This window comes from Morchella importuna (genome assembly GCF_003444635.1).
Source record: "Morchella importuna strain M04M26 chromosome Unknown Morimp01GS034, whole genome shotgun sequence".
NCBI lineage: Eukaryota > Fungi > Ascomycota > Pezizomycetes > Pezizales > Morchellaceae > Morchella > Morchella importuna.
Genome location: NW_025763431.1, coordinates 324,152 through 338,816, shown reverse-complemented (window position 1 = coordinate 338,816; position 14,665 = coordinate 324,152). Strand labels below are relative to the sequence as shown.

General features: G+C 49.0%; 3 protein-coding genes across 3 annotated transcripts; 2 read left to right on the top strand and 1 right to left on the bottom strand.

The window, feature by feature from the left end:
• Positions 1–4,251: 4,251 nt before the first annotated feature.
• On the top strand, positions 4,252–5,615 carry LAJ45_09172 (uncharacterized protein; the record flags this gene model as incomplete). The annotated part of the gene is made up of 2 exons (XM_046118717.1): positions 4,252–4,660; positions 4,711–5,615. 2 exons carry the CDS (start codon positions 4,252–4,254, stop codon positions 5,613–5,615), a joined length of 1,314 nt encoding a protein of 437 aa, XP_045968102.1.
• Positions 5,616–8,014: 2,399 nt separating this feature from the next.
• LAJ45_09171 (uncharacterized protein) lies at positions 8,015–9,439 on the top strand (the record flags this gene model as incomplete). Its single annotated transcript, XM_046118716.1, has 1 exon — positions 8,015–9,439. One exon carries the CDS (start codon positions 8,015–8,017, stop codon positions 9,437–9,439), a length of 1,425 nt encoding a protein of 474 aa, XP_045968101.1.
• A 1,439-nt stretch (positions 9,440–10,878) lies between these two features.
• On the bottom strand, positions 10,879–11,623 carry LAJ45_09170 (uncharacterized protein; the record flags this gene model as incomplete). Its single annotated transcript, XM_046118715.1, has 2 exons — positions 10,879–11,023; positions 11,088–11,623. 2 exons carry the CDS (start codon positions 11,621–11,623, stop codon positions 10,879–10,881), a joined length of 681 nt encoding a protein of 226 aa, XP_045968100.1.
• Positions 11,624–14,665: the final 3,042 nt, after the last annotated feature.

The following is a 14,665-nucleotide window of genomic DNA, read 5'->3' as shown; positions in this document are numbered from 1 at the left end:
CGCTAAAGGGAAAGACCCCCTTCGAAGCCCTGAAAGGTTCAAAGCCGAGTATCCAACACCTTCAACCATTCGGAAAGAAATGCTATGTCCACATCCCAGAAAACTCTAGGCCAGCAGGAAGCAAACTAGCACCCCGAGCACACGAAGGAATCATCGTCGGATACTCAGACAGTACCAAACATTACCGCACCTGGATAGGATCACAAAATAGGTTAGTTGTAAGTCGAGATGTCACATTCCCCCCTCCTGAATCAGGGGAAGTCTCCGTGGAACTCGACTACACCCCTATCCTGAAACCAGAAGCGGCACCTGCACCGACAGACGACGGATATGAATCAGAAGACAGGCCTGATCAAGAACCCGAATCGTCAGCACTCGAAGAAGACCTTGAAACAGACGCAAGTAGACTGGGGGCCGGGCTTACGAGGCCCACTCCTGGACGTCACCTCGAACAAAGTAATAAACAGGAAGCTAATCAGGAAAACACAGAAATACCTCTCCCGGAACCACCAAGGAAATCGAAACCTTGGAAACCAACAACCGAAAAGGAGAAAGAATCTGAAGTCCTGCATCCTGTCACAACAAGAAGATCGAATCGCATCCGTGAAAGAACGGAGAAACAAGCAGCACTTGATATCGAAGGGAAAAGGAAGGAAATCCGACTGAAAATATCGGAATTAGGAACCACCTATGACAAGGAGGTATCAGAGATACTGGCCGATGAAGATATGGACGAACAAACCAAGCAACTAGCAATGGTAGCAGCCAGTCTAGACCACAAAAAGGACAAAGCAAAGCTCCAAAGCCAGTACGACAACCTGGATTCCACCATACATCGGGTACACCTAGTAACTGAACCTACCACCTTCAATCAAGCAATGAAAAGCGATGATCAACACCTATGGAAGAAGGCAATACAGACAGAGAAAGACGCCCTCGACAAGGCCCACACCTGGGACATTGTCGACAGACCAACCAACCGAGCAGTAGTCAGAGGAAAATGGGTATTTAAGGTAAAACACAACGCGGACGGAACAATCGAAAGATACAAAGCTAGATACGTCGCCAAAGGCTTCACCCAAGTACAGTATCAAGACTATGATGAAACCTTCGCCCCCGTTGCCCGATACGATTCCCTAAGACTCCTACTTGCACTAGCCGCACACAACGGTTGGATACCACAACAAATGGACGTCAAGTCAGCCTTCCTATATGGTATACTTAAGGAGGAAATCTACATGGAACTACCTGAAGGCTACAGACAGGACCACAAGGTTTGTAAACTTCGAAAATGCATATATGGACTAAAACAATCACCCCGTGAATGGTACGCTTGCCTAGCAGACTCCCTTCAACGGAAAGGATTTGTCCCAGCCAAATTCGACCCATGTGTCTTCATACATAAGAAACACCAACTATACATATCGGTGTATGTTGACGACATCATGATATTCGGACCCGACTCCCCATTCAGAAACGAAATCAGACAACTACTTAAGGCAGATTTCGAATGTACGGATCTCGGTAATGCGAAATTCCTACTGGGAATAGAAATAACGGTAACAAAGAACGGTATCACGCTGTCACAACTAGCATACATCAACAAAATCCTAGACAAATTTGGAATGAATAACTGCAAACCAGTTGGGACACCACTCGAACCAAATCTGAGTCTTCGTAAAGGAGAACCAGAAGATCAAATCGAGAAACCAACTGAGTATCAATCCATAATTGGATCACTCATGTACGCCAGCATAGCAACCAGACCTGATATCACCCATACCGTTACTGCCCTCTCTCAGTACTCCTCATGCCCAACTGAGGACCACCTACGAGCAGCCAAACGAACTCTCCGATACCTCAACGGAACCAAAGACTGGAACCTGTTCTACCCGAAAGGAAACACTAGAACACTCGATGGTTTCTCAGACAGTTCCTACGCTTCAGACTTAGATGACAGAAAATCGTTCTCAGGATACGTGTTCAGACTAGGAAAATCAGCCATAAGCTGGAGAAGCCGGAAGCAGAAATCAGTCGCAGTCTCAACAACAGAAGCCGAATATATGGCTCTGTCCCTAACAGCTCGACAACTGGTATGGATTCGCAACGCCTTATGCGAACTCCAACAACAATACCAATACAACATCCACGCCGACAACACAGGGTCCATCGAACTCTGTCGGAACCCACGTATCCACGACCGGTCCAAACACATCGACGTTCACTATCACTACACACGTGAACAACTCGAAGCCGAAACCTTCAAACTCCTCTATGTCCCAACCGAAGACAATGTTGCAGACATAATGACCAAAGGACTACCGAAACCAGCTCACCAAAAATTGTCAGAATTGATACGATGTGGCAAGTGAGGGGAAGTGTAGAAATAGGGCATTGCGACATCAGTTATGTACGGAATTACTCATGTATAAGGGATGACTCATAGAAGGAACAGGGATTCAGACAAGGCTTAGTGTCAGGGATTATGTAATCAGGGGATCACGTGGTATTAGAATATCTGTATATATAGGGCGCTCAAACACCCACATTGTCGCTGGAACTTCAGCGGCGCAATAGTATCTTCTTCGCACTACAAACACATCCTCCCTCAAGGTCACGTGTTCAAACCACATTCAAGTCATTTTCTCCCACACTACAAACTTCAACATGTAGTTTAGGGCGACCAGCACCATAGTTCTATCTGCGATTGTATTGTAGGCCAGCTAGCTGCAGAGAGAGCTCTGATCTATGTATCGATATCACACACACACATACATACATACCCCACCAACTACACAGTAGGCCCTCCTGCAGAAAGGCAGCACGGAAGAGACAGTCTGCCTATCGGGGATGAAGATAAAAAAGCTAGTGAGAGAAGTTACAAAAAAAAAGAATTGATATTGCCTCGATTGGGATTCGAACCCAAGATCTCCTCACAGCTCTGAACCTACGTGCTGAGTTTCTGGTGTGTTAACCACTACACTACCAGGGCATGCATATTTGTATGCCAGAGTTGGTTTTGAGCCCATCTCATTGAGCCCCCCTTGGTAAGGCATCTTAAAACAAGTATATGTAGTGGTACCTCTCCTCTCCTGCGCCGCATCTCTCGTCTCCCACACCGGCACCTCTCTTCTCTCACTAGTTTTGCGGGTTTCTATCTAGAGCTTAAGAGAGTATGAGACGCTCAACCACAACTAGCCGTGCCTTATTATGAGAAAGTAATGGGAGGTGGTGGAAGGAAGCACGTCCCTCTTGTTGTAGATAGGAAGCTAGCCTTAGACGTGAAGGAGGACGGGTGGGTTGAGAGAAGTGTTCGAGCCTGGAATACGCCATCGGGTCGGGACTATGGCGCTTGGATTATGGGAATGTTGGTTGAAGGAGGTTTGAGAGTGGCCGGGTTCTTGCTTCTCTTGAACGCATTGAAAGAGGATTTCCGGAGAGTGCTAGGGTTTCAGAAACAACCGGATGGTGGAACTCTTTGAAGATATTATGTGAAGAGCTATCGCAGTCCTGCCTTCTATCGTATATATGTGTAGTGTGTCGGAGGATGCGGGGTTGGTCAAGCTTCGGTGGGAGTAATTTGTGGTTTTTATAGGTAGTTGTTTTTTGTATGTAGCTTTTTGTAGATATTTAATACTCCTAGTATTCATAAGGTTTTCTATTGCGTTTTCTTATTTATAGTATGTAGGTATGTACCTAGTGTTGCACCCCGCGGGGGTCACCGCTCAGGGTCCTTCCATTGCCGAAACTACATGCACTTTCTCTTTCTTCTAGAGCCTGTGCCCTTCCAAGACCACCTTATATAAACTCTATTCAATAGTGATTGCACCTGGCGGAGGGCTAGTGTTACAGAAATCTTTGTTATTTTATATATATAGATAACATGCCGGCGTACTTCTCTTTCGCGTTATTTCCGGGTATTAAATTGTGTCCTTTTGGGCTTGTCTTTATTAGTCGAAGCTGCTTCTTCTTTTCGAATTCGAGTTCGTCAACTATCTGTTCACTTTATTTAATGGGTAGCTGCTCTCGTAAAATATCTGCTTAAGACGTTTGTCAATATTCTGAAACCCTGAACAGCGACAAACCAAACCAACGCAACGCAACGCTCCAATCACAACCACTCACTCGGTGCAACATTGTCGTCACCGCCAAGCCCTCACTCATCCCAGGGTAACCAGCGCTCATCCATCCACTCTCTCTCTCCAGTGTCTCCACTACACAAACACAAACACTCCCTCCACACACACAAACATGTCCAGCTCACGCCCACAACGCCCCAAGCGCCCCGGCGCCACCCTCGACGCCGCCGTCCGCTCCGGCGCCGGCCTCCCCGACTCCAAGCGCCCCAAATTCGACGTGCGCAACCCCTTCGAGCTCGCCCCGGACGCGCCCGACGACGACGACGTCTTCCTCGAGGTCGACGAGGGCGCCGTCGGCAAGCGCCGTGTCCGCAGGAATCGCGTCGATATCGAGGGCTATGAGAGCGACTCGTCGGGCGATGGCTTCGACGAGACGCATAAGGCGTGGAAGGCTGACGAGGAGGAAGGCGCCGCCGCCGCAGGGAAGGGCGGGGAGGAGGAGGAAGATGAGGATATGTTTGCGGACTTGAGGGATAGTGGCGATGAGGGCGCGAAGCCGCAGGTGAAGGGCGCAGAGAAGGGTGATAAAACGAAGAGGAGTGTCAAATTTATGGAGCTGGAGCAGATTGAGGGCAGGACTTTGCGAGTAGGCGTGAGTTTGCGGATATCATTGATGAGGATAAGGGTAAAGGCGATGACAGCGGAGATGAGGACGAGGAGCCGGAGGAGGTCGATTCGGAGGTGGGTGAGGGTGGGAAGAAGAAGAAGGCGCCCAAGATCGATGCGTTCAATATGACGAGCGAGATGGACGAGGGGCGCTTCGATGACGCTGGGAACTTCATTAGGAAGGCGGCGGAAAAGGACGCGATCCATGATAGCTGGTTGCAGGGCGTTAGCAGGAAGGACATGAAGCGCGCGAAAGAGGCGCGGGAGAAGCGGGACAAGGAATTGAGGGAGAAGATGAAGGAGGACGATGCCATCTCGACTAGCGGGGTGCTGGCAGAACTCATTGGGTACCTGGAGAAGGGCGAAACGGTCCTGGAGGCCCTGGCGCGCCTTGGAAACGCAGGAAAGAAAAAGAAGGCCGCCCATAAGATCTCGTGGCGCGATAAGAAGAAGAAGGCGGCCGGCGGCGACGAGATGGAAGTCGACAAGGGCAAAGAGCCTGAAGACCCTGTGGAAGCCCGCAGAAAGGAAGCAGTGGAGCGTATCACCGGCGCCGCTGACCGCCTCCTCACCCGCGGTCAGAACGAGATATACGACGAGACCCGCGAGTCGCTGATCCGCCAGTACCGCCGTGAGAGCGGTGAGGACTGGGTTGAGCCAAAAGCCCCGGCGGCCCAAGACAATGGAGCACCGGTATCAAAGACCTGGGAGTTCCGGTGGACGGACGGCCGCGACGATGGCGGCGTGCATGGGCCGTATGGGACAGCTGAGATGGCGAGCTGGAATCAGCACGGGTTCTTTGATGAGGGGGCAGAGTTCCGGTGGGTCGATGGGACGGAGGGATGGACTAGAGTTACTGACTTTGAATAATACTAATAGTGGCTTTTCTCTTCTCGTGTGCGCTGTTTGTATGTAGTTCATGTACGATAGCTTGCTGGTGATATGGCAAATACCAGCCCTGATGTGCGATGATGCAGATGGTGGTGATGGCAGGGCCCAGTTATGATTGTGACTTGTATTCCACTTTTTATATTATTCCTTTTTTTTCTTTTTTCTTCCTTCTTTCCTTCTTTTTTCTTATTATTTTTAATCCATATCCTGGCCGCTATAGATCTCCTACTTAAAGCTAGTTACATCATTTTTTTTGAAATCGCAAATCATTGTGTGGTATCCGACACTGGTACGGAGTCCCACACTTGGTGCACACCTTTCCTCTAGTGATAACTTCAATCTACTCTGCGTACCACCACCCATCGATCCCGTCGCGGGACCGCTCAAATCGACTCATGTCAATGAATTGACTAAAGACATATGCAGTTACAAGATCGGCGGCCATGTAGGCGGGAATCTGAGTGGTTCAGTCAGCTTAGAGTAGTATTCTCAGCGTGTGGAGAAGGAGCAGTGCGTACAGTAATCCACCAGCTCATTATTTTTGGTAATTATGTTTAGTTGAAAGATTATGTAATAGGTTTATTCTTCTGTACTTGCAGTGGTAATTGCGATTATGGGAGTGGTGGTTGTAGTTGTGGTGGTGGTTGTACAAGTGGTGGTGGTGGTTGCAGCAGCAGAGGTGTGCTTTTAGCTTTCCTGTACACGAGGATACATGAGTCTTTAAATTTCGTGACGGCTCTTTTTTTGTTTTGTTTAGCGTTGTGTGTGGTGCAATGTGTGACAATTACGTCGTGGGGGAGTATAAATACTAGGTGGCCTTTTCTCTTTACCCAGGCCTTGCGTAATGCTTTTCTGTGTTCTGATTTCACACGGCGTCACTGTCACCGTCACTAACCACCACCCAACCACCAGACACAGCTATGGGGATGATGGTGGATTTGCAAATGGAGCATCAAAATCAATGCCTTACAGTGGACAGAGATGGATGATTAACGATATTGACAAACTTAAGCTAACTCTCGAGAATGGATTTAGGGCGGCCTGCGGAACGAAACTATGATGTCCTCTTCTCGAGAAGCCATCCACCGCATATTCTCAAACTATAGTAGTCATACCACTACATTCGGTGAGATTACAGTCGCTACCGTTACTCTGTTTTATCGGAAAGCAGATGTGTATGCACCCTTTGCCAGATTAGGCCACCGGGATATAAGAGAGTACATATCTCTACAAAGCACCCATTTCGATTACGGAGCTTCCTGTCTGCTGACCGGACTTGATTGAGTATTTCACATGTCTGCTTCAACTCTACGACTGGATTTGATCAGCATGTGGAAGAAGATTTTCCCAGTTTCGCCAGTGTTTCTGGCGAAAATGCGCAATTTATGCTCGAAAATGGGGGTCTTTCCATCAGCTGGCTGCTGACCCAAGTCTATTGTCAGCTAGCTCTTGGGAACAGACGGCTGGCTTGGTGAGCATGAGTATTCCCTAGTCCCTGGAAGGAAAGGTCCTTCCAAAGCTCTGCTCTTAAACCGCCGGGTGAAATACGGATATCGGAATGGGTGGGGAAATTAGGGCCTGTAATGGCAGCGACAGAACCATGATCATCACATGTGTGGCTCATGATCAAGAAAGAACCCTGCGCACGAAATCAGAGTCAGTCGGGTGCTGCAGAATTCTGATTCTGGAAAAACAGCCCTACCAGACTGAGACCTCTGAGGTTAAAGCCTAGACTGCTTGTGCGACTTGTTACACTGGAATTGGTATAGCGCCCGTCTTATAGACCCTTTTAAGAATTTTTCCTATGGACGATCATTTCCTCTTATGATCGGGTGGACCTCGCGAGAAACCTCTCCCGCAATTTGTTGACGACAGATTTCTCAATCGGGTATCGTGCCGACTAGTTAGTAAAGTAGCTTGACGAAACCGTCTTGGAATGAGACAACCCATTGGCTGTTGCCTGATTACTGACATCAATAATAGTGATTGCAGAGACATAAACAAGGAACATGTACCCATACATCAATACTGGTACTTCTCTGAGTTGTCAACGCCTCAAAGCACGATACTGGACGCCGCCGCATCATGGACAGGTACATGCCTTCACCAAGGTTCGAAGAAATTCTGGTGCTACAGTTCCAGGATTTCAAAACTACCGGTAGTACAATCATTTCCTACAATTATATAAGAAGAGTTGTACTGCAGACCCATGCACGTAATAATCTAATTCAGTAGGATTCTTGCATGAAGTGCTCAGTACCGGGTAATTCCGCTAGTGTTGCTTCACGATCCTTTAATCCCATCAGCCCTAGCCCTTTCAACTACATGCAACCCACTTCTCCCCTCCCTGAATCCCCCTCCCCTCCCTGAATCTCACGATGTCCCCCACTCCAGCCTTTTGGAACCTCGAGCAGCCCGGCCTATATTGGAAGGGCGGCCTTGTACCCCCGACCCCTAAATGGACAAAAGAACCTTCACTCGACATAATCCGCCGTGTCTCTCGACAGCATCTCCCCGTATCGGAGGAGCAGGCAATTGATATAACATTCCTGTCAGCGGGAGTGACCAATAAGTTATATACGGTTTCTTGGGAGGGTCAGCCCAAAAGTTATGTTTTCCGCGTCTCTCTCCCAGTAGAACCATTCTACAAAACGGAGAGCGAAGTCGCTACTATGCGCTACGTCCGTTACAGCACTACCATCCCTGTTCCTCGCATCCTGGCATACAATTCGTCAACGGAGAACGAACTCGGGTTCGAATGGATATTGATGGATAAGCTGCCTGGGTGCACATTACGGGAGGTCTGGCGGGAATGGGGCCAAGATGAAAAGGCATCCGTGGTGAGAGAGGTGGCAGGGTATGTTGCGCAGCTGCGGGAGAAGTTGAGGTTCGCATCGGAGGGGAACCTGTATTATCGACGGGCGATGGAAAAGGCTGCCAAAGAGGATATCGACATTCGATATGAGTCTGTGGGCGAGTTTTCGCATGTCGTTATTGGGCCAATTGTTGCGCCGTTCTTTTTTACGGGGCGGCGCGCAAGGATGCAGAGGAATAGGGGCCCTTTTCATTCGGATCACGAATATATGATGGCGCAGATGCAGGTGCAGGTGGATGATATGGAGTTTCTATTAAAGAGCCGGGCGGCGTCGGCGGGAGAGGGGGACGAGGAAGTAAACAGCATCATTGAGTTCGACGAACGTCTGGCCGCGGATGTTCCCGAAATCTTGGAGGCCTGCTCTTCACTTAATTCCCTCCTCCCATACATCTTTCCACCTGAGCCTCCAGTCACTGAGGCTGTGTTTCATAATGGTCCCAACAGGACCGGAGAGATAAGCGTGGATTTTGATCATCAATACATATTACACCACGCCGACCTATCACTTACCAACATCATGGTAGATCCAGACCGCTTTAGGATCACCGGTCTTGTGGATTGGGAGTCGGTGAATATCCACCCTCGCTGGGAAGAGAAGACATACCCACAATTTCTCACTGGCCCAGTCGTTGAGGAGAAGCCACCGCCCTTGCCACTGAGTGAAGAGGATAAGGACAAGGATAAGGACAAGATACAAGAGCGCCTGGACAATTGGGAGAAAACGATGCTCCGACAGGTGTTTGATGAAGAGCTTGGATGGATCTACAGGAGAACGAGCTTTCAGGATTCCACACAGGATGAGGAATGGGCAAAGAGGAAAAGAGAGTTCAAGGAGCACCTGGAGCAGGTGGAGTTCTCGCCAGAGGCGGTAAAAAAATGGGCGGATGAGATGAGGGTGAGAATAGAAAAAGAGAGGGCAGATACGTAACGTGGGGGGAAACTCTATTTTGGAAAGAAAAAAACAAGTTAAAAAATTATATATATAGTTTAAAAAAATTATTTTCATGTTATAGACATGAATTATACTAATGATTGACTGGCTGGTCGCGTGTGAATTGTGATTGTGAACTCTGCAGCTGATGCTGAGATGTAGAACCATGTAAGCAGTTTCTAGACCTTACTTGATTCTTGTTCTTGCTTGCTCTTGGTTGAAATAATACAATTACAAAATGACTGGATCGATGCAAATAGAAGACGGTCATACGCTTAATTTTTTCCAATATTACATGTAATCATGCTTAATTTTTCTCCATCTTTCTGTAAACTTTCTACTCCCTCCCTAACCTCACTGTATTGGCCTTGAATCCGATCACAGGACAAGAAATGTTCCAGTACCTGCTTGTGAAGGTGCTGCGTTGGCCTCGACTTTACCTAAATGTGGCCGGAGAGGTGGACTTGCCATTAATCCCTTCTTACGCATGGAGATAGGTGTGGCCTCTTCCCCCCCTCTCCCGCTCCCCCACTTAACTACTATCAGTAGCAGAAACAACGACCACCGTGAGCATCATCAATCCTATCAACTTTGTCATCAGTACTTCCTACACTGCCTATACTTGGCCTATTTTTAGGCACCTATGAGTCCCAAGAACCCCATATTGCGTTGGCTACTCTCAGGTGATCTGGCAGCGGTGGGCCACCGAAGATGCTCTTACAACCCTCTTTAGTAACTGATGATTTTCTGGTTAAAGCTGCTGGTTATTTTATAGGAAGATTAAATCTCTTCCCCTCCCCTCTCTTCCAAAACCTCCTCCATCTCTCTCCACTTTTCTGTTATTGATTGTTGCTAACCTCTGCGAGACCCTGGGCCCTTCCTGTGGGGGCCACAGCTTTTGGGATGCCGAAGTAGAAGACATGCATACGCCTCTTGAAAAGCCTGAGGTGGGGATATATCGCCTTACTAAATGTCAATGCATTAGTATGTAGACTATATGGTAGACTTATAATAGGCCGGCACGACCGAGTAGCCGAGTAGTTTCCTATATCTACACAAGTACATGTAGTTACTAGCACCTGAGACTAATGTTGTCGACGAAAAGGACGCCTGCCCGAGATTAGCTTCACATCACATGTTGTGACACAGACAGTACACCCCGGTCTCCCACGACTGTAAGTGTGGATCACTATTTCTCACTCGGCCGGTCTAGGCCTTAGACTAATACCGCAACCTTTGGTGTTTAACTCATAAGGACCATAATGGAAGGGGGGAAAAAGGAAAAGAAAGAGAAAAAAAAGAAGAGGACTCTTAAAAATTTATGACAATAGAATCTACAGATTATAACCCACAGCACAGTGCCCGACCCTAAAAAAGAAAAAAAGACAACCCAAAGAAAGAAACTGAAATACACCTCTAAACTCCATCTATCACATCTAAGCAACCGATGCAGAATTGGTCAAGCTCAAATATGTACCCCAGGCAATACCCCACGTGCTCGCAAACGGCAACTGGAATTGCAACGGGATAACTCTAAAGTTCAGCATCTGCACTGCCGGCCATAGTATATAGTTCGATTTCCTGTAACAAGTGTGTTAGCTTATCTCCTCCCAAATAAATCCATGGAACTACAGGTAAAACTCACAAGGCTGGGATATAAACATGGTCCAACTTCTTCCTAATCTCCCTTCCCCCACCGCCCTCCGCTCGCGTCATATACGTAAAGAACGCCGCCAAGCCCACGGGCGCAAAACACAGCTGATCCATCACAACCCTCTTAAGAGCCGGCACCGTGCTCGCCTGCTTCGTGAGCGGGAAGCTCCTCGACAAGAACTGGAACCACTTAAACTGGAATGGCGCGACGATAAATCCCCACGCTGCGAACCTCGCCAGTCTCGGAAAGTCGAACGGCGGCGGGAGAAGGCGGGAGGGTGGGATGAGCTCCTCTCCATAGCGTGGTAGTGGCGACTTTGTGTCGAGGTTGTGGAGCTGGATAGCGAGGTGGTCGTCGCTGTGGACGCCGCCGGGCTGGCGGACGGCGCGCTCGCGGATGGCGGTGACGGATTGGGCGACGGTGTCGGCGATGCCGTTGAGGATGCTGTTAGTCACCATCATGGTGACGATGGGGCGGGCTTCGAAGTAGGCGTCGTAGCGACGGGCGATGCTACCGATGAGGGCCATTTCTGCGAGGAGAACGAGAAGATGGAGGAGTGGCTTTTGGGTGAGTAGTAGCAGTATTAGTGAGTGTTTTTTTAAGGGAGGTTTTATGTGAAGGTAGGTGGCGGGGTGGCGGAAGAGAGTTTTTGTGGAAATACTTACTATGGTGCCACAGATGTAGTGGGTATTTACTGCCCTTGCGAAGCGGACTCGAAGTGCTGCGAGTCGAGATATCGATATCATCGTGAAGAATTTAAAAAATCAAAACAGGGCAGGGGTTTCTTGGTCTTTGGGTTTGGCACGGAAAGAAAGCTAGGCACAAGAAACCAAGATTAACTAGAAATTTCCAGTGACGGGTGGATGATGAAGGGAAAGAGGGTTGGTGGGAGAGAGGAGACTTGCTGCTTATCTGCACGGAGCTTCGCCGCCTTTCCCTTTGATGTTTACCGATGCGACGTCATTTTTGCAGGGGTTCAGTTTCGGCGGGGTTGCAGGTAAATTTAGAATTTCTATTTCTTTTTTACAACTAACGACATGAGCGACAGTGACAAACTGGGTGTGTTTGTATCTTGTGAAGCTGTAGTGAGGGGAAGTCTTTACTCTGGACTGTTGACTGGGAGTTTTGATTGCGTCTGTGGTTGGATATTGGCTGCTGTTTGGCAAGATTCATGCACTTGAGCTCGGCATGTGCATACCCGGATTTACTACACACACCAAACACCAAACATTCGGGATAAGGATTCAGCAGACTGGGGGCCTTGCACAATGCACAACCCGAGCATCTTTGTTGCTTCAACTCGAAACAGAACCGATCGGTGCACAAATTAATAGTATTATGGGTGGCTCTATTATATATACTCTAATGGACTCGATCGACCTTGACCTCAAACTGGAGACGAGATAGTACGGCATTATCCAAATGGTTCGTGGACGAGGAGCTCGATACCGGGGGCACTGCATATATCGCTAGATTTAAGCTTCGCTTCCCAGCCTCTAGTCTAGCCGCTCGTTTCGCGCTAGGACTTATAGCCCGAGTGATGGATCATGACATTCATAGCCAATGATAATATGAAAGGTTTTAATGACAACCTCTGTCCGAGAGTAAGGATTATGTCATTTTATCCTTTCTACTAAGAACAACAACAACAACAACTGGGCTAGATCTCGGGCTCTATTTCCTCGCGATTTGTCTATCGGAGCCTTTCCCCCTTAGGACTTGGAGTAAAGTTCAACTGATAAATTCAAACCACATCCGTACCACCAATACAATTTGAGTCAGGCACATTGGGCATTGACGATGACAAGCATCGTCAATCTTAAACAACGGCATCTCGCAAAGTAGCCGGCATTCTGGAACCTGGATAATTAGAGCCTGGGCGCCAAGGCCTCCGAGGACTCCTATCCATATAAATACTAGATATCACCTTGATATCGCACGCATACATAGCCAGTGCTGCTAACAAGCTTTCAACCAAGACTCCAACTAGAGTTCACTAATCAGTAAATAGACTCACCACAAAGATGTCACTCAAGAGCCTCCCCGCAGAACTACACCTACTAATATCCACCTACCTCCCCCCGAACTCCCTTCTCTCCGTAACTCTCACCTGCCGCCGCTACCACTCCCTCTATCTCCCCCAGCTCCTCGTCCTCACCCATGACCGCAAAGGAAACCTCCCCGCTCTCCACTGGTCCATTGTCCGCAACTACCCCCTCCTCACAAAGTACCTCCTCACCACAAAACCAACCCTCGTCAACACCACCACCTCTGACGGCTGGACCCCACTCCACTACGCCGCTGCCCAAGGCCTCCCTGATGCTATCACCCTCCTCCTCGACCACGGCGCCGACCCAAAGCAGCGCGACTATATTGGAGCCGCCCCACTAGACCACGCACCCTCCTTCGCGCCCCAGGACCGCTTTGACCTCCTCCGCCGCTTCCCTTCCTACCAGTCTTGCGGCGACCGTAAGCCAGTGGACCGCTGGCACATTTGGCATGGCGAGCAGGCGTATGAAGAGATTGCGCGGCGTCTGCTGGCCGCAGGCGCAAAGGTCGATAACCAGGACTTTTTTGGGCGAACGGCGCTGTTCTGGGCGGCACGGGCGGGGGTATGGGGCGTTGCGAGGGCGCTGGTGGAGGCGGGGGCGGATGTGAACCTTGCGACGAGGGATGGAGAGACGGCGTTGATGGCGGCGGTGTGTGGGTGTAGGGATGGGGTGGAGGAGGAGGAGCGGGTAAAGATTGTGGAGATGTTGGTGACGGCTGGTGCGGACTTGGAGACGGTAAATGGTGCGGGAGGTGAGGTGTTTGCGATGGCGGTGAGGGGCGGGGCGAGGGAGATTATGAGGTTGTTGGTGGGTGCTAGGGATGGGGATCAGGAGGAGTGGACGGATGAGGAGATTGTAGCGTCGGGGAGGTAGGTATATATGTGAAGTTGGTGGGTATTTTGAACTTTGGACTTTGGCGTTGTGTTTTGTACATACTGTTGTCGGTTTATATTCTTATTATGTATTCCCCTACAATTTGATGGTCTGACGGTTATCAAGCTATAGCGAGTGCAAAAAAGATATCACCAGTACATACATACAGTACGGAAAAACGGGGCGAAATCAGTACCGTATGACTACGGGATTCAGTGAATAATACGGAATTAAACCGGCATTATAAAACGAATACCGTAGCAATGTTGTATTCTTACCGCATTACTAGCTTTTTGGGGTATTGTACCCATGATAATTAATATTCCTGTGCATGCATGCTTCTGCGCAAAAGGGGAGAGCAGCAAAGGGAGAGCCGCTCCTCACCCAGTCACTATTTCCACCAGCCTGGGAGGTGGATCGGACGATCGACCTTGGCCCTTTCGGGCTACGCCATAACCATTGAGCTACGTCGGTGGATGGTATGAACTTGCTCAAAAGTGTTATGGGTGATTAAGCTGTCAGGGGGCTCTGTGCATGTAGCGGGTGATTGAGCATGGTACTCACCCTCCCAACATCATGATTTCTGGGCAGTCTTCACCAACTCAAATTAATACGTGACTAACCCTTTGAACCTATCAGATAGCT